At 45.2% G+C, this 20,735-nt stretch overlaps 1 protein-coding gene across 4 annotated transcripts in view; it reads left to right on the top strand.

Annotated features, from left to right (window-relative positions):
- Window positions 1–20,390, top strand: part of LOC135913932 (vesicular glutamate transporter 3-like) — a 169,565-nt gene extending 149,175 nt beyond the window's left edge. For 3 of the 4 annotated variants that reach the window (XM_065446636.1, XM_065446628.1, XM_070535834.1), the window contains exons 7-12: window positions 326–462; window positions 1,202–1,336; window positions 5,132–5,264; window positions 9,078–9,188; window positions 10,730–10,857; window positions 14,825–20,390. In XM_065446636.1, coding sequence (XP_065302708.1) covers window positions 326–462; window positions 1,202–1,336; window positions 5,132–5,264; window positions 9,078–9,188; window positions 10,730–10,857; window positions 14,825–15,097 — 917 coding nt within the window. In that variant the 3' untranslated portion in view covers window positions 15,098–20,390. The remainder of the gene's footprint in view (window positions 1–325; window positions 463–1,201; window positions 1,337–5,131; window positions 5,265–9,077; window positions 9,189–10,729; window positions 10,858–14,824) is intronic. The other variant, XM_065446643.1, reaches the window with a different exon arrangement.
- The last annotated feature ends 345 nt before the right edge of the window (window positions 20,391–20,735 follow it).

The following is a 20,735-nucleotide window of genomic DNA, read 5'->3' as shown; positions in this document are numbered from 1 at the left end:
ACTTTTCGACCGCAACACGATTACGCCATTTGCATCAGCAGCGAAGCAGAATACAAAATTTGCATCAGCAGCGAAGCAGAATACACTTCCTTACTGAAATATTAGCTGTGTGGTTGTCTGAGATCTGCGCCACCAGGTGGCTCCACCGTGCAGGCTGTTCGTGTTTGCGCCTCCACTCATCTGGCGCAACGCTGAGTACGCTTGCGTTAAACCGAATAATGGACACGCTAAAGCTCTCTGTCGTTTATTTTACGGACATCGGGCGCAGTCATCCTGCGACTTCATCAAAGTGGTCACTTGTCGCTTTGCCATCTTAACGATCCAGGCATGCTAGGCATCCTCTGGGTATTGCCATGGTTCCTTCTCATTTCCGAGACACCATCCAAGCACCCGGGGGTGTCGACAAGAGAGAAGATCTACATCATCGACTCTCTTCAGACGCAGGAGCACATTCCTTTCTCGGTGAGTCTCCCCCTTCTTTGTTTTTGTTTGTTCATATGTCTGGAATGGGTGGGAAAGGAAAATTACTTGATGAAGCTTTGAATGAGGCGTACTCATAGGATGACGCATTCCAGATTTCGTATAAGACTGGCTTGCTGTTGTTGCGTGCACGATGTGCACGAAACACCATAGGATGACGCGGCACAAAAGAGACAAACATTCATTGCACTGTACGTGTTTGCCCCAATATGTGTGATGCCATCTCGCACCGTTTAGTTCATTACTGTCGAGCTGGGCTGTGCATCGGTTTAAAGTGGCCGCAATGACGTGCAAAACCTCGTTATAAACGACTTCTCAGTTACCTGCATTCATTTACAGCCGTGTTCACGTGAACATACTTATGGCACAAATGTTTGCACCGTATAACACCTGCATCTTCACGAGTTTCTCCGGGAAGTTTTTAAAAAGGCGTGGATATCACTACTGAAATTTGAGGTGCCAGTTCCAGGCTGCGTGGCTTCCAATCGAGTGCAACGCTTACGAATGAAACGTTTTGTGAAATCGGCGCCAAAATCGTAAGACAAGGAGACGAATAAAGCGGTTCGGTTAGCGACGAGGAAGGTACAGCTGCACAAGATGAGTCCTGGATGTAATAAAAGTGGTGCTGTAGTTAAAGTCATCTTGCACGGAGTATACAAACCTCGTGCGGTTCTCGTAATGCATTTATTTATCCTTGTCTCCATTCGCCCCGGATCCCCAGCAGCAGCCGACGGGCATCCCCATGCGCTCCATCCTGTCTTCGGGTCCCGTGTGGGCCATTCTGCTCGCGTCATTCGGCCGGACGTGGACCTACAACACGCTGCTCCACATAATGCAGTGGTACTACAACGACGAGGTGAGCGTGCCTTTGGTGAATTGCTATGCGCAGCGAATGTCGCCGTATACTGGCAGGCAGCAGCATTCTAGCTGGCCACCACCACGTCTCAGAGGCACTGGTTCAAAAATGCTGGTGAACGGCTGAATCTGTAGCAGCGAAGGAAGCTGTCAGAAAACTCGGATATCTCAACCCTTGTATAGCGAGCGTAAAGGTCGTGCGGCGTAAGCGCGCGCATGCGTGTTGCGTAATAACACTGGCCACCGACGCTGGATTTGCTTTTATTTAAATATGGCGGCAGTGCTTTCCCATCGCCATCTTGCACCAAGAGCTGCTTTGCGCGTTCCTTGTCCGTCGCCATTTTGCACCAAGAGCTGCTTTGCGCGTTCCTTGAGTTCCGCGTTTCCCGAGAGAGTGCGAGAAAACAGGGATAAATTTGATTTGGAGAGAGAGGAAAGGGACGCACGGACATGCCATTCACGTTTTGACGACTCAGCTGCTCTCGCGGTACGTGAGATGCTTTCCTGTCGACGTTAGAAGCAATATTGCCGAAGGCACGAGGTCGGGGAGACGAGAGGAAGGCATCGTCGCTGGCCGCTTAGCTGAGTTCCTTTCGTATGTTTGTGAGCCAAAGCATGGACACCTTCTCCAAGGCCATGTGTTCAGGGGGGGGGGGATGTAACTGTGGAATAATGATAAAAGATGGAAATAAGAGCGTAAATTCGAGATCATATTTCAGTTGGAATTAGGCAGGAGTGGATTTGAGTAGGTCATGCAATAATAGATTAGATACGCAGGGTTCTAGTATGTCAAGAGAACTGGCAGCAATAGAATGAAAGGTCAGCTGGTATGAATATATTGAAGGAATTAGAAAATTACAGGCCTCGAGTGGGTGAGGGGGTCACAGTGGTGAATGAAGACCTCTCAGTGCGAACCTTTCCCTTCTTCATAAAGAACCACTTCTCCTCTTAAGAAGGTGTTCGTCGGGCAGTAGAAGTAAACAATATTATGTTGTTAGCGGCTCTACTGCCTTTTCCACGTGAGAATAATTTGCTGGCGCAGTACAATTACTAGCAACTATATTTTGTCCTACAGCTTGAACAGTAGATTACGTAACCGGATACTCGTAATTCGTTGCCGTCTGGAATTATGAGTCCTACTGCATGCTGATAACTAGTTGAACTATTTTCGTTATTAAATTTTTCTTCGTAGGCATAGTTTTTATCAAACACTTAGCACTAAATTGTTCCTGTACCGCCAGTGAAGAAATAGCATAGCAATAAAAATTGTCATCTAATCTTACGGCCACGATATGGCTTCGCGGCAGGGACAGTAGCCCAGTCTAGAGAACCGCTGTAATATTAGCTATTCTTTCCAGCGTAAGTAACAAACTGGCAATAACAAGAAGTGCTTCTACATACACCGAACCTGTGGCAAAGATGCTATTAAAAACGGCGCATGTGTGAAGGCCTATGAGGTCTGTAACCTTATTTTGGCTTGAAGCTGTACATACGAGGGATAAGGCGTTGGTTATGCCAGAAACTAAAAACAGTTGTTTTTTCTTTTGCTTGGCAAGTCATGATTTTGAGTGATAATACATACTTCAATAGACGCAAAACGTGATTTGGTCAATGTCGTATACAGCTTCCATGCGGGAATCTCCACCACCCAACAGGAAAACAAGCATGGGCTAATATGTGTGTTCCAGATGTCTCCCCCTTCCTTCCACCCATAACGATTAAAAGTTTAAAATACAATTCAAATGAGTGTGTAAAACTACTACGTGGCTTTGAACGTCACAATGTCCCACGGGGGACATGGTTATAGCGTAGTGGATGGCTTATTACATGCTTTGATTGCCTGACGTTCTTTTACCGTGCACCAAAAATCACAATTTTTAAATATACTTGACAAGCTGCTCAGTGAGAGAACTCACTTGAATACCTTGTCAAATGCGGCTGATAAGCAGCCATTGCCTTGCGTGCGACATTAATCGACGAGCTGCTGTGATCGGGAAATGGAGTACATCTTGAGTACGGAGATGCCTAAGCACTCAGTGTGTAATTTACTGGGAGAGCTTGATATTCCCTGATAACGTTGCGGAGTAAGCCACGGAGTATAGAGGAATCACAGCAGAAGCGTAGATGTTACCTTATTAGCAAGTTCGTTTCTTCTTGCGATATCCACGCCATTTCTCCACAAGCACTTTCGATTGCGCTTGACCTTATTTGGATAAATTTTCTATCTGAGCATTTTCTTTAACTATGGGCCTTATTGTATCTTGCTTGCCTCTTGCATCTTGTTTACCCCTTGCATGTGTTAGCCTCTTGCATCTGGGTCTCTTAGCGTCGAATAGTGTTAATGCAAAAAAAGAAAAGATACTGCCCTGTCGCGCGCAATGGATCTTCGTACGGGCCGTAACTATTTATGCACATAGTTCAATATATCTTGCTGCAATAAACGGACTTGTGGAATTATGTGCAGTGGTTACTTTGGTGTTGTTCGTACGCAGACCGCCAGTGGCCCCTCGATGAGCGCTCCCGCGATAGATCCATGGATAGCCAACCGGCTTCCACAACCAAACACTAACGAGGAAGAAAAGACACAACTAAAACACGCAGATCGGGCACACCTCTGACGTTCAATATCGCAGTTGCAATACTTGCCCAACTGCGCTCCTTTCTTTCAGAGCAAACAGCCGCCGAACTCCGTTGTCTTAGATGTCATACAACGAATAGTCTGTCAGGAGTAAACCATGCTCGACATTTTTTTCCACATGCCTACCGCCTTCTTATTTTACATTTATTTCTGGTTACTCAGTGCATCCTATGTAGGAAGTATCTCAATTTGAAGATTGAAAAAACAAACAAATTATTACACTGGTTTAATTTCCTGCGATTTGGACAAACGAAGTGGACCACCCAACAGTTTATTGGGATGTTCACTAGTGGTAGCAGCGAAGCTGCCAGCGCTAGTTACTATCGCAATATGTCACCCTCAATTCTATCGTACCATTCATAGATTGAATTACTGAACACCGTTCACCTATAAGAAGATCTTGGGACCATGGCCTCGCATATCGCAGCTACGAAAGGCCACAAAAGCTCTGCTGCGATATTTGAAGGCTACTGGACCGAGTCAGCGTCTGTGACCCGGACTGAGTGACCGAACGATATCCCCAGTGGACTTTCTCTTCTTCTTTTAATCTTTCAGTCCCCTTTTCCCTTTCCCCAGTGTAGGGTAGCCAACCGGGCTCAGTCCTGGTTAACCTCCCTACCTTTCCTTTATCATTTGCTCTCTCTCTCTCTCATAGATTGAATTAACCATTGTACTATTTAGCTAGGCCTGCTTGCCACGGAAGTCCCAGGCGTTAATCTTGAAGGATAAATCAAGCTACGAGGATGCACCTTCTTTCTTGAGGTTTGGCTTCACGGCATTGTAACAGCTACTGCCGTGAAGCCACACCCTAACACACCAAACGCGCTGTCGTGAAGTCACACCTCAAGGCGAAATTTATTTATATATAAGCCCGACATTCTAACTGCACTGCTTATATATATATATATATATATATATACACATCGCGCGGGTCACATGAGCACAAATATCGCATATCCAGCGTGCTTTAGTTCGGCAAACACAATATGACTCCGTTGTTGGTAGCCTCGTCTCGCGGCGCTTCAGCGTTGCTTCCGGAAATTAACGGAAGCATATAGCATGCACGTTTCTGAAGCTTCACAGCTTGGAGATGGTTGTTCTCTCCATGTTCGTGATTCTGGTAAGGCATCCCCGCTTTCATTTTTTTTTTCTGAGCAGATCCGGTATGCAAAGGAGATCCCCTACTTCCTGATGATGGTCTCCGTCGTGGTCAGCGGTTACGTCGCCGACGGCCTTCAGGAGAAAAATCTGATGACGACGTCGACCGTGAGGAAGATATTTGGAGGCACAGGTGAGAGCCACTCGCGCCATGTTTGGGCACCGCCCATTGCTGTAAGCTGAACGCGCAGTTTCTAAAAAAATAAATAAATAAAAGGTGTCTCTAACTACAGTGTTTTGCCCAGAACACTAAGTTAGCTGCGTTTGATACACTGAGTTGGCCACGCATGATGAAGGAATTTTCTCGCAAGTTCCTACTCAAAAGCGTACTCGTTTGCCGTTTACGGCGACAGCATTTCGCCGGTTAACAAATGTTACAAGTTATCGCTGAGCGCAAGACGCCCCTGTTCTATGTGGGAAGTTTCTCGAATGTTATCCAAGGTCATTTCTTCTTGTCTACGCTTTTGGCTGAGTCTTGTGTAACCAGACTGCATGCGCGACGCTAGTTGGGGTGCACGTCTTAGAACTTATACATGAGCACCAGCGATTTCGTTGGAGCGGCCAATGAGCCATGTATAGTTAGCCGATGCGTCTGATCGGCAGATCAGCGTTTTTCGACGATCAGGGAGTGTGCTCGCCACTATCATTGGGCTGAGTGTTACTTATTTCGTTGTGCACACCTTTGCCCATTAAAGAGTTGAATTGCGAACTCCGTTTTGGTATTGCGCCTTTTTTCAACGTCACTACAACGTAACATCACGAACTAAATATTAATTTTGTACATTTTAACGATTTTTGTTGACAAAATGTTATCAGAACCCACAAGGTTGCATCACTTGTCTCTTTGGAATAATGTGTAATTCTTGTTTGTTGATAAACTTTTAACTAGTCCCGAGTAGGCTGCCTGTACCTTATGACGTTGTTGGTGAGCTAGCCCGGAAGATTCAAGCACGTCTTTCGTTTGTGTGTTTTCTCTGCCAGGCGGAAAACCTTGCTCGCGGTACGACTAACATCTTCGGTGTCCCAAAAATGCAATTTACGGTTACGGCTTGACTTGACGTGCGTTTTTAATGCATCTTTTAAAAATGCTGAGCAACACCATTCATTAAAGGCACAAACTTCTTCCGGTAATAAAGTGCACCACCTGCGTGAAACTCTTGAAACAAAATCTATTTGAATGTGCCTCGTATCCATGAAGCCATCGGCCCTCAGATGGAGCTGCTGCCTGCCTCTAATCCTCATATCCTTTTCGTCATGTTTATTGCGCTAGAAAGTCTGTCACCGTCCCGACACGAAGTGATGCCAGCGTTGCTCTCTCTCGCTTCTCTCTCTCTATTATACCTTCGATCTTTCGTGCCGACATGGGCATCAAAGGTCACATAGAGTATCACAAGCAGAACTGCCAGGACACTCGACCAAATGCAGCGCATACCTTGACGTGTTGGTATCCCGCGAAACAGTGGCGCATAGAAGCTTACTTCGGACGCACTAAGAACGCTGTCATTTATTTTACGCACTTTGCGAAGACGGACAGAAACACGATCCGCGAGTGTCATGTATCTACGACACTTCTGCGAACAGTGGTTTGTGTAGAAAGACTCCGGCATTTGTTGTTGTTGTTACATATAGATGAGCCGAAGAGTATGACATGGACTCTGTTTGATCACTTGATGCTAGAGGTTGCATGCACGGCCTGTTTTCTTTACCTTATACACCATGCGTCTTTGCCTTGGGAGTGCAGCCAATCACGGAGAAAACTTGTGTGGAACACCTTTTGATAAGTAGTGCTTGTTATGCGTCACAGTCGACATGACTGTGACGCATAACAAGCCTACATAGGTCATAGTCATAGTCGACATGACCTCAACAATCGACATGACTGCAGCGCAAGCTCAAATAATTTTCCTTTACCAGACTAGGTTTGCAACTCCGATTGATCTTGTGGATGACAAGTGCTACCGACAAGCGTACTGGGGCGTTGTACCCTCGATAACATGACCTATCTGGGCTCAAATACATCCGTATGGATTGGAACACGTGCTTTGTGACTGCTGATTACACAGGGCGTCCAAGCTAACTTGGGCCAGAGTTTAAAAACATGCGAATGCCACATAGCTGGACAGAACCAAGGTAATGTTGTTTGCCGTCTCTGGCAAAAGTTAGCTGGGACATCCTGTATAACAATAACTTTTTGGAACATACGCAGTAGAATTTAGAGCCGTATGTGTGGTCGTGAGGCTCCTTGGTGAATCTATTGCTGTGTATCGGTGCACTTGTCTTTTCAAAGCAGCGGAGTCATGCACTAGTGGGCAAACCTGCGCAGAGGGCTACGTTTCCGCCGCTGTTGCGCTGACTTGTGGTCCTTAAGTGGGAGCAAACATGTTTAATTATTACGAAAGCGGTTTAACTGCCTCATTTGTATCGATCTATGCTGCATGTCGAAGGTAATAGCGTCATGATATAGGACCTACCTTCACATCAGTCACGCGCAAGTGTCCTGTTCAGGCGCTCGCACAACCTCCAGTTCTCCCTCTTGAATAGCATGGTGGGATGAACAGACGGCATTGCCGCCAAGTCAGGTTTGTAAAGCGAATAGCTTTCATTTGTTACCCGTTTTGCATAGTTGGGTGCCGGCGGCCGGGTATCTCGCCGGAAGAATCGAGGCGAAAATTGCAATTCCAGCGCACAATTTGAAAAGCTAGAGTTTTTCAAACAGGCGAGCGATCACCTTTAACTTGAGCTTATAGTGCGCATTTAGTCGCACTGGAAGGGAACGATAACATGAGTATTCGCGTCACTACCAGTGGTGGCAAAGGAGACTTAATGCTATGATAGCTCTTTCTTAATTTTGTAAGTTTCTGGTTTTGTAAGTTTCTGAGGCTTGGTGTGGTCGTATAAATCGTTTTTTACTTCATAAGTCCTAATTATAATATTGAAAATCACTACTCTGCAATCCATGCGACTCAGCCGAACCTTGCTTGGCTCGCGCTGGATTCCTAGTTCGATGGACAAATTAAACAGATCCGCTGTGTTGCTGATACAATATGATAAAAATCCTTTTTCCGCAGTTACGCCATTCATGTTCCAAGTAAACGATCAGGCAAGCAAAACGATCAGCATGTTCGCATACCGGAATATCCGCAGTGGTACAAGGGAGACCTTCCAATTAAGTTTCTTCAGACCAGACCACAGAACTGGAGACTTCGAGGCGGTAAAGAGCAGCAGCTACATAAATTAGTTGAGTACAATATATTGTATTGCCGAATATGTCGAACTTGCTGCAACGCGACAGTGGAGATGAAGGAAAAGATTTCAATTTCGCAAGTGAAATGATTTACCAAATATGAATTATATAAATGAGGAGTCAGTGAATTTTCACGCGCAGAAAAAAAAAAACACGCCAGCTGCTTTTAGAGTATAGTGGACCGTAAGGCGTCTTCTAACTTTTCGAATAGTAGTGGTTCGCCTATGTTTGTCTTTCTTTACTCCAATAAAAACCAAATTGTGGCGTTTAACGTCACGAAACGTGCACGATGGCTTATGACGGATACCACAGTGGGGGGCTCCGTAATAGTTTCCACCACTCGGGGTTGTTTAACGTACGCGCAATTGTATTCAAATGAGCGTTTTTGCATTCCGTCGCCGTTGGAACACGGCCGCCGCGCCCGGGAGTCAAACCCTCGACCTTATGCTCAGCAGCAGAACGCCACTAAATGGTTGTAAATCTTAGCTATGACTAAGCCCCGTTCGTGCCTCTTCTTAAAGGGTCTGGGTTTACATTGTAACGTTGTACACCCTCGTACTGTTTCTGTGTGCAGTTTCTGTGGAAGGTCGAGCTGCAAAACTAAATGGTGCCCTTGACCATTCATCGTTTTGCCATCGGGCTCTCGCACTGACGGCAATGAAAGTACACTCGCTGACGACGACGGGTTGCTTGTTGTTTCAGGATTGCTGACGGAGGCCGTTCTCTTCCTGTCGATGGTGTACGTCGGACCGACGGACTTCGCTATGGTACTCTACTTTTTCGCCATGTCCATCCGAGAGCTTGCAGTCGCTGGTAAGTGGCGTGGCAAGCTTAGCGCAGACGAATTAGACTTCGCCTGCCAGCATGTTTTTAACTTGTACTTAGCAGATCAGGATGGTGTTCTCGACAGAAAGAAAAAAAAGCGAGATGCCGACGATGATGGTGGTAACAAGCGCTGGTAGACTTGGCCAGCAATTACTCCACTTTAAGCGTCCTGTTGGGTGTGGCAAAAACTTGTCACAATGAGTCGATCAATTCGGTCGCTACCCGCCGTGGTTAGTTAGGTGTTTTGGTGTTGGGCTGCCAAGCAAGAGGTCGCGGGATCGAATCCCGGCCACGGCGGCCGCATTTCGATGGGGGCGAAATGCGAAGACGCCCGTGTACTTAGATTGAGGTGAACGTTAAAGAACCATAGCTGGTCGAAATTTCGGGAGTCCCCTACTATGGCTAGCCTCATAGTCAGAAAGAGGTTCTGGCCCGTAAAACCGCATAATTAATTTTTTTTATTCAGTCGCTCGCGGAAATGATTAGGATGTGCGACACTTTCTAGCACACTCTCTGCGGTCCTTCAAAAAAAAAAAAAGAACCTATCCTGCACGTAGGTGAGAAAATAAATTTCTTAATACAATAGATTTCTTAATAGAATTTTTGATATAATACAAAGCTACAGGGATATCAGTGCCGAAGCGAAGGATGATTCCAAGGACTGCGATGAGTGGCCGTGTTGCTATTGCGGAAACGTAGGTGAATATGACAGTATAACCTAATTTTGCACTTCAGCGAGCAACACTTTCGTTTTATCAAAATTTATTATGTTACGAAATCACACGGAATTATTGCAAGCGATCTGGAAGAGGCTGAAAAAGCAAAAGGTCAGGATATAAAAGCAGGAAGGCACGACCGTTTTGTATACATTACGGTATTCGCGTTTTAACGCAGACACATCACACGGCTAGGTTTCCTGTAGAGTTCTTGTCGAATATATGTGCACAGTTGGTGTAACTTCCAACTCTAACGATTGCAAAACTGCGGCAATTCGTTCTACAGTTTCCACGTTCACATGCATCTGGAATAACGGCGCAAATCGAACCCAAAGACGTGCACTTGAGAACATACTACATATTTCGAAACCTGCTTCAGAACGATTATTTGTCGCAATTCCACGTAATTAGGCGTAACCGACGTTCTTATCGTTTATTCCCTGTTTGCGTTTCAATTTAGGCCAATTGTACGCACGTGCCCGAACTTACGTTATCGTTGTGACGCGTTGTAACCTGTCCCGAAAATGTCCCAAGAAAAATACGTAATGCAAATGCCTCAGTGCCGATGATGACCTGGTCACAGGCTCAAACAAATGGCGCGGAGTGACACTATACCTCACACTCCCGGTTGTCATTTAACTCGCTGTAGCGCTAGATGATGACGACGACGACGACGATGATGATGACCCTAATGTCATTCTTACAGCTAGACGTGTCGGCGAGACAGCTGATCAGCCGCAATTCCCGCGTTCTCCAGTTGTATTCTGATTTTAACTGACCTCAAATTTGGATCTGTGTTTTGTTTTTGTGCAGGTTATATGGTAAACCCACTTGACATTTCTCCACAATATGCTGGAATCATCGGGGGCCTCTCGGGAGCAATGACCTCTCTGGGAAACCTCACGTTTTACCCCATGATGAACCACATCTTCAACACATGGGTAAGGGTACTAGCGGCACCATATCGGGACCACCATGAAGGAGGTCCCGATACAGTCTTTGACTATGGGACCTCCTTATGTATACTACGCACATGCAATTATCTGTATTTTTACTAATAAATAAATAAATTGTGAATTGTGAATTGTAAATTGTAAATTGTAATGCTAAGAGCATGTGAAAGCGTTGCAACAAATTTCGCGCAGTAAATCAGTGCCCTTGATATAAACTCTTATAGATAAACTTGGTCCATATGCATTGGTATCGTCACCTTGCTGTCTCTCTAAAGAAAATTACCTTTTCGATTTCATCGTTATCGCGCGATTGGTGTATTAAACGGAGGAAGGGGAGACAATTATTTTTTTCACATGTGCTCCAAATTTACTGCGTACGGATATTCAAAGCAGACCACGCATGCGCACAAAAAATCTCGTGTCGGGGCTGTGCTGCGTATGTGTTGGGGTATACAGTTTACTTGATTAAGATGTCTCTGAAATATGTGCAAAGGCGCTCAAACTTATAACTGCATTCTGCTTTCTCTTTACTACTGCTCTTTTGAGCATACGTGTGTTCGTCGTGTGTTAGATTGAATAAGCCAGGATGAGTAACCGTCAGTACTCATAAGGCCGAGCCGAGCTCACCTTTCTCTAGCTCGTGGTACATAACGCACACACACCCACCCACACAAAAACACACACACACACACGCACGCACACACACACACACACACACACGCACACACACACACACACGCACGCACACACACACACACACGCACGCACACACACACACACACACACACACACACACACACACCAGTGGCGTAGCCAGAAATTTCGTTCGAGACAATTAGTTTAGGGATCAAATAGATTAATAATAAGTGCACTGGCATTGCCAAAGTTGCTGAAACCAAATTCTTGAACTCTACTCACTGCAAATACAAGTAAAATACGTACTTTTTCACAAAAGCGTACATTCGTATGTCCCGGAAATTGGGCCAGAAATAAGTGATATCGATGCTGCCATGTATTTTTTCTTTTTATTAAGTAAGGAATGTATCACGCGAACTTTAGAACTGTGTCAGTTCGAAACCAGCAAAGCAGTGCATGCCGCTGAGAGGAAAAACGTAAACTCCATGAAAAGAACAAGTAGATGACAAATATTTTAATGAACATAACTTGAGGCAAAGCGCGAAAAAAAAAAAAGAAACAGGAGGACAAAAGAAGGGATCGAAGATACAGCGCTGCAAACAACTGAATTTTTATTGCACATGGTTATCACATATATACCATCGTAGAACTGGAAAAATAAAGCCGCTGTCGCACATAGATTCCTCTCCGGCAAAATCAACCACCAATGGATAATTGTGCCACCCCGATGCATCGCGAGCTACGGAAGCCGGCGCGCTTCCTCCTCGCTTTTCTCTCTTGCGCACACAAAACTGAACCACCATCTACGGCTTCCCCCCCCCCCCTCATTGCTTTCACTCGCACATACAGCATGCGGCACGCAGTGACGATGTTGTCACCTTTGGACTTTCTACGGAAATGACGGGGACTGTAGGAGTGCGCCTGGAGTGTCCATGTAATTGCTATCGCAATAATACAATAAGAGTATATCCGGCAACTGAAGAGTCTCGTGGACCACTACTTTCCGCAAAAGAAGTAGCGAAATCGAACTTTCAACATGCGACAATTCGCTGCGCCGCAACAATGTCTTTCTTTCTTTTGTGGGGCACGGACACCGAAATGAAAATAAAAACGTAAAGGAAAGCATGTTGGTCACAATCGAATGCCTACTTTAGGCATCTAATGTGGCTACCGAATAGAAGAAAACGTGAGGCGCTTGGTCCACAGAGAACCATACGCATACTCCATGGTATCCTATATCGGCGAGACAAAACGCTTTCTGGAGAGGTTGCAATAACACCGAAGTGAAGGTGATGCCGTCAAGGGAATGCGTTGCAATCCGTCGAGTCCCCACAATGATGCGGCGAGCGACCGTTCTTTCTTTTTCTCGTCTGCTAGCCAGAAAGCCTCCAGAACTGGGCCAGGTCAAAATCCACTCGGCCAGAGAAAAATGAACGCACACTGAAGTGCGCTGCGCGATGGTCGAGGCAACACGAGAAAAAAATATGCGCTCTGGCTTTGGCAGCCCGCGGGTAGCGCGAAGAAAAAAAATTGAAGAGGCTCAATGTGACCTCGCGAATAAAAGTCCATGCAGAAAAAGTGAATAAGAACGTAATTACCTTTGCTGGCTTTTGTGTCTTGACATGGATGCTTTGGCGCAGGTGAAAAAAATGTTGATGTTCTTTTCTTTCACATGAAAGCACAAGTGAACCATGTTTCGTCAACTTGCCTGATAGTGTGTCAATTGATTTGGTTTGTCTCGTAATATGGTCCCATGTGCGACTTTAGAAAAGACAATGCAACATTGGCGTCAAATGTTTATAAGAACATTAAACCAACAAAGCTGCGGAGTTCAAAATCTAAAGCATGACTTTGTAAATGTCAATGCACTTTTCGTATGAAAAGCCTTTGAGAGCTTTATGCCCATAAAGTTACAGAATTGAAATCCATACGCTCCGTAGATTACGCGGCCTCCGCGAGATGCCGCGACGAGCGCGCTCGCCATCAAAACGCCGTTGAAACATTGTGCTCGGATGAGGCTCCTTGCGTTATGCGACTGTAGGTGCATGGGCGTTGCCATCCAAATCAAGCCCGAGTTCACAATGTACGCGCCGAAGCGCATTTTCGAGCGCGAAAAAGGCGTTCTAGACAAAATCCAGAATGATGTCCGGCGCTGGGGGCTGTTTCGGTCAGCGGTGCATGACAGCACAAAAAAATTTCGGTGGGGGGGGGGGGGGAGGGGAGGGCTGGAACTCCATAAGCAACTCCCTACGTGCGCACGCACACACGTACATCATTGATAGATGCAATGTTGTTAATAAAATTTTACGAAATTTCTTCTTGGAACAAACTATGGACCTGCTTCATGAGGCCACACAGAAATTAAACGTTTATTTTCCACTAATTTTTCCAATGTTCTAAAGAGAACTCCAGGATCGAGTTAGAGATAAACCTGTTTCAAAGAATCTCTCCAATCTTTCAAGAACTGACCAGCTTCGCAGATCTCCCAACACAGACATAAAGCTTTTTAGGTAGTCTTCAAAACAAATAAAACAAAATTGTGGTTGTTATGGTTGCGTTCGCAGAATGCGACATGTTAACCAGGAGCATTTATCACGTGCTTTTTAGGCTGCTTTTCATGTCCATGTAGCTGACTAGAGCAGTAATCGTACGAGTCCTTTTTCCAAAATCATGCTGTGTTCGTTATTACGCGCTATATATTACTTTGTACACAGTCAGCATGCCACCGAGCACTTCAGGTGCAGTCGCATTATGACATGCTTGTAACCTACTAGTTACATTATGATGTAGCAGTTCTTGTCGAATATATACCACGCAAGTTAGTACGGCTCACCTGACCCTTGCTGTGGAAATGCGGTGCCGAGTTGCAATATCGTTCACCTAAAACGGTGGATATCTTGTATCTGCAATCTATCCCAATCGGTGTCAGCGAAGCGCAAAAAGTTCGAAATAATTTATTGTTTCCTTCAGGGTACTGTCAGTGAGTGAGTCTAACTCTTGAAGTCCTCTTTTATGGGCATGAACAAAGATCGAGATTTTGGCACCAAGAAATGGTGCTGGTTACACCTTTCCAGACGAGTAACATCTACATCTATCACACAATATTAAATAGGCGAAAAGAAAGAAATTCCAAAATGACGCGTATTAAATCTCGCACCTACTATATACGGGCTCTTAGAGGCACATTCAGAAACAAAATATGATACGAGCGAGAGGGGGGAGAGAGAGAAACGAAAAGGAAAAGGTTCAAAGTGCGTATTGTCTACATATTTATACATCGCATATCGATACAATGTTATTTTCATCTTGCATTGTGCAGAAGATCCGGCACGACCACATGACGCCACTGTACGCGGTGAGCGTCATCAGCGGCGGCCTGCAGTTCCTGGCGGCGCTGATCTTCGTGGTGTTCTCGTCGGCGACCGAGCAGGACTGGTCCAAGGACGACGCTGCGTCGCCCTCGGCCAGCGGCGATGCTCTCTACGGCACCAGCAGCGGCGGAGGGAACAACAACAACGACCCTTACTTGGACACCACCGAAGTGACCGTCAGCGATGGGGGCATCTCTCTAAACGTCATCGTCAAGCGGTAGCTTGAGGCCGATGTCGAGGCTGTTGCCGTATGAACGCAAAGCCTCGGCGAACATTGAGCAGATGGACCTGTACTGCTGACCAAAAGAGGGCCGTGGGCCATCAGGAGTGCCGGTTGAATTTGAATGGACGAAGTGGCAGCTCGACAACACCCTCGAATCCTGGTACCACGACAAGCAGTACCTCAGACACCTTTTGGTGCGATCATGATCTACGCGGATTACGAACGATTGTCGACAGGGCCGGCACGGTGTGGAAATGTGGCGGAGTGATCTCGCTTCTGCTTTACACATCGTGTTTTGCGTAGACCGTAGGCGAAGACACTCTGGGATGATAGGTGCGAGTCACCTTTTTTGGAAAATTATCTTGCGGCTCTATTGTTGTGGTGGCCTGCGCTTGAAAAACGATATTGTGAAGTGTGCGGGTGGCTGCTCCGGCCTGCATTGTAGCCGGGATCCATCAAAACAGAAAACTCATGGGCCAATTGACCGAGGCTGCGGAAGACATAAATCTCGACCCGCATGGCTGGTCGCTGGTCCTACAGACTGGGGCAATGATGGTGATCAGCTAAATGCGCGCCGCTCGTTTGGAACTGCGCCAACTCGCCTCTTCGTGCATTATTGTGGGCTGTTGACAGCTTTAGATCAGGTTAATCTAAGTTGTGCTCAGCTTAGCTGATATTCAGTGACAAAGATGCGACACCTATGTTCTCAAGTAGTGTGCCCACGTGTATACATACGGCCAAGTTTGCTACCTCGACAGCCGTAACGCCGGTCATAGCTGCACGTCGTCCGGATAGTGCTCAAGAATATTGGTGTGAACATGCATGCATTCTGTGATGACTTGACTGTGCGCCCTGACCCATGCGATGGCTCTGAAGCCTGTCAACAGCGCGAGCTGTGTGATGTTGCCAGATATGTTGTCTTGCCAACAATGGTGACCAACCAACAGCCAAGATGTTCAAAGCCACCCTGGCAAGGATGCCAGGTACCACGTGTAACGCGTCTACTCCAGTAACATTGTACTCGCAATCTCTGGGGTGTTATCTTTGTAAAGGCTTGGTATATGCTGTGGTAAAATGTAGAGCAGGGCAAATTATAAATATGCGTTCACGAGAAAACATTGCTGGAAAAGAACGACGAAAGAAGGCATGAAGAGATGCTGCTTTCATGGGAATCGCGGTTAAATTTTAGGAACAGAACAGGCTGTAGGTACTCAAGAAATCAGGCAGACCTACTGCGAGCTGCAGACATTTATACAGAAGAAAGACAAGGAGTAATAGGCTGCCTTACTTTTGCCATGAGTAATGCAGGGCGGCCCACTCATGCAGAGAACGCCGCAAGCGAGTCTTATATGCGTTGCATAATGTCTTCGCCGCAGTACATGGTTGTAATGCGGTGAAGGGATGTGAGAATTTGTGCAAGTACTAAGAGTGAACTACATGTCCTTATTTAGCATAATTTGGTGGCGCCTCCAGGACACCAAAGGGACAACAGGGTCACCAATCCCAACTAGGATGTGTCTGGATTCCAACTTTGATCCACCTGCTGTCTTTTGGGTGCCCTGGAAATCCTGCAACGCCCACTTTTTCTAATCTCAGGTGCTCTCCTCAGGTCTTCGTTGTATGATATTATTTTTATGATCGCATGTGCAAAAATCTTACCGCAATGCATAGTTGTACTGGGATGAAGCTTACGAAAGCACATCCATCATTATGAAACGCATATAAATCTCTTGCCACGCTGCATTGATAACAAGATCAACGGAAACGTTTCCTAAGTTTTACAGAAAATAACGTAACTAATAAGGCGTGTCCTTCAAACACATACGCATAAGAAACAAGCCATGTAGGTTTTCGTGCCATATCTTAGCCGCAATCGATAGCGGAGTACTAACTGGGAGCATTGTTTAGTGCTTGACCATGCTGTGTACAAAGTCTTTGTCATGCGAAACAACCGACGACTTGATAAACGACAATTCTGTTCGATGCAATGTTCCTCAGCAATAAGCCGAGAACTTCTGCTTTTGCGGCTATGGAAAATTTTTTTTTTATCAAGCAAGTCGAGAAATGAGTAGCCAACAATGGAGTACCAACCCGGAAAGAAAGAAATAAAATGTCGGGGATTCATACACGTGATTTCCGGAGTACAAACATGTTGTTACAGTTTATTTTGTTATTTTGTAATGACATTTATGTCTGAGTCAGCATCAGTTCCAATCTTTATTCATCGTGTCTCACCGCTAGAGTTTTATAAGGCTGTGCATCGGCAATGTGATAGTGATATATATGTGGAGAACGCTGTAATAGAAAGAGCGATATATTTGTTTTAACTAAGGTAGCCATCCATGTTAGCACAAAGTGTCCAGCTTAGTGTTGTAGTCCTTGAATACCATCGAAGGCGCACGCCCGCTATCACGGGTTGAATTGTACTTGGAGTTACGAATTGTAATGAAAAGCGCAACAAAACTGGAAGGAAAGTACGTACGTGCAATATTATGACAGAAAATGAGATAACAATAGAGAAACAAGAAGTACATGACATTCTTGTGTACTTCAGCTCTCTCCTCTTCATTTATCAGAACTGTCTAGATCCTTTCAAAAGTATACATTTCTGACGAGTTCATTCCTAAAAAACAATAGGCAACGCATTGCACAGACTGTATCGAGTCCCTTTAGGATTGTGACGTGATGAGCTCGAAGGTCCTCGTATCTATTTTTGTGAATGGTTGACGCAGGGAATCCTGGAGGGCAGTGGGACGCTCAACAGTTGCAGAAAAAATCCGTGCTTTGAAATTGGGAGGAGATGAGGCTATGGATCATAAGAACAAGCACCAAGTCCTGCAGGGAGGATACAGAATGCTTGATATTTAGGCAGTGCTGCTATACTGTCAAAGGGGACAATTGCTAGGCGGATTTTGTAAGGATCTAGCACTATACACAACGTGGCGAATTAAAAGGGACGAGCGAAACTACGGGCAAGGTTAGAGTGTTAAGGAGGACTCGTTAAATGTACGTTGAAGTGAAAAACTCATGGGAGCTTGTCATTCCACCGAGCTGACCTATTTTATAGCACTCAACAGCCAGTCACGTACTGCGCATTGCACTTAGGGCACCGAATGACAGGTATCCGTTCCAGCGAAAGACCGCTTCATGCAGGGCTGTACGAATGACGGCCGAAGGCGAATGGCAATGAGGCACGCCGTGTGACGACTCGACGGAACTCTTGAAAACATCAGCAGGTACCCTAACATGAAGAAAAATTGGGGATTGTCTCCAATGCCACGATGGCGCGTCTATTTCAGGGCTCCAAGCGCGGACGCAATCTTTCACAGGTATTAAATGCAACTGTTCGGCAAAAGGAAGCTTTGGCTAAGAGTTCACTCCTACTTTTTCATTTGCGTACACATCAAATGGAGAAATTAAGGAGTTGGTGAGCCGATTTGAAGTAAATATGCAGCATCTCAGTGAAAGCTACCGATTGAAGAAAGCACAGTTTTCATAAACTAAAATCAGTAGTCTTAAGACACACACAAAAAAAGCATTGAAGCTCGACGTTTACAGCTGCACAACTCGGCGCGGAAAACAGATATTCCAATTCTGTAAACTATGTCTCATGCACGTTCGAAGTGTACCAATTGGACGCCATATTTCGCATCCTATTTGGACTGGTTACATTGTTTAATAGGATTATGCAATACCGGTATTCAAGAAGTACTGGTGTATTATAGAGCAATCTATTACATATCCGTTTTCCCTGTTCTAGGTATCGAAATTGCTGCAGTTGATTTGCTTGAGTCTCGGAGCCACGATCTCCGAGCTTTTATAAAGTTTTTTCTGTATTTAAGCAATGCTTAATGTTTAAAAAAAGATAGATGCCCTAAATAAAATGTCCACCGGCTGTAATCGGTAGTGTTCACGTTTTCATTTAAATTCAATAGAACTTTACCGTATTTTGGGCTGGAAGTGCCAAGCAAAACGATTCCCTCGTTACAATGTATTCACATAGAAAGTGCCGTTTTGATGATCATCGCTCCAATGGCCAACTATAGCCCTGTATTCGTTGAAATTAAGGAGACAGATGATGGAAAAGAGGGTGTCAAAGAAACATTCGGAGACCTACCTGAGGGTTTTCCAGACGATAAATTTCAGAAAAATGACCAAAAAGACAAAATTCTTTGTAGGTGCCTTGACTCTAGTACTCCACTTGGAGGGTATTTTTGCTCCGAGGATGTCAAACCGCTGGTTGTGTAGCCTCTTAAACGAAGCTGAGGAGAAAGCTGAGAGAGATGATAATTAGGCAAGCTCGCAGATGTGCCGACACACAGAGGCATGACATTAAAAACAGTGTGTGACGTAGAAAGACAGTTTGAGCTTTCTTCGGAGTCAAGCGAGCACGTACAGTAGTTTAGAAAGGGACCAGAGGAGAAGAAGCTGCTGTCAGATAAATGAGCAGGATTGAATAGATATGTCTGTATTTAGGATATATGTACGGAGAGTGCGGGAGAGGGCAAATGTGATGCGAATGTCAGGGAGGTTAACCGGAAGATAAATATACAGTTTGCAGCCCTAAATTTGGAAAGGGGTAATGGGACACACACAGAAAAAGAAGAAAAGCACAACGAGAGTGTGTGAAGGTTTAAATTACGGGTTTCCGAGGATATAGTTGTCATTGATACTATATTGTTTAGGAAGCTTTCGTTATTGAGAAATAGATCACCATGACAGAAAAGAAGATTCAACAGTTAGCGCGATGAAAGACGCATTGCCTGAAAAGAAAACAAAACGTTGTGTTTTCCTTTTGCCTTAGAATTAACAATTAATTAAGAGGACCGTGCATTGAGACGAGTGGGTATGAAGTAGCCGACAAGTGCAATCGTCACAAGTGTTTAGCGTCGTCCTGTACTCATGTTCGTAGTGGTTTCTAGTCATTCACGGGCATTTAAATTTTTTTTCTTGCGGCCAATGTGCGCCTCTTGTAGAATCTCGTCTCAAAGTTTTCTGTCTGTGCGTATGTCCCTCTCTTTGTGCCATACTAGTTTCACACGACAGCATTAACATTACAAGTCACCCGTTGTTAGTTTGTGCGCAAGCCTTCTCAACGCGACAATTTTAACGCACTAAAGCACACCATGTCTTCGCCGAACAATTTCACTGTAAATAGTGGATCTCTATGACAACTGTTTTCACTGGCTTGTTGTTTTCTTCAGCAACCTTGGGGACGTGTGTTTGCTTGAACGGAACAAAAAGTACACTTGTCTTTAGCTTCACGTTGAATAAAAGCCATTTCGTTACGAGCGTTCGTGGTCCCAGTTTGACTTGTTACGCCCCCCTATAAACATTACAAAATCCAGAATTTTACCGCAAGTGCCGTGTTCCTCCTTTTCTGCATTCTTCCGCGTCCGTATATGGTTTTATTTGTATGGGCTGGTCCGGGATACAGAGAGATTTTATGATCACTTGCTCAGGGAAGACACAGAGACAGCCAACCTTTCTTTCCCTTTTATTGGAAAACATGGGGTCCTTACTTAAAGGTCGGTATTCCTTATATTATTCTTGATTAGATAATTGGACTAAAGTACATCCCTCGTCTCTGAATGCCACTCGTTGAGTGTCGTTGTTTGGATTTTCAGGTGCGTTGC

This window comes from Dermacentor albipictus, chromosome 3 (assembly GCF_038994185.2).
Source record: "Dermacentor albipictus isolate Rhodes 1998 colony chromosome 3, USDA_Dalb.pri_finalv2, whole genome shotgun sequence".
In the NCBI taxonomy this organism is placed as follows: Eukaryota; Metazoa; Arthropoda; class Arachnida; order Ixodida; family Ixodidae; genus Dermacentor; species Dermacentor albipictus.
This window is presented reverse-complemented; position numbering and strand designations above follow the sequence as displayed.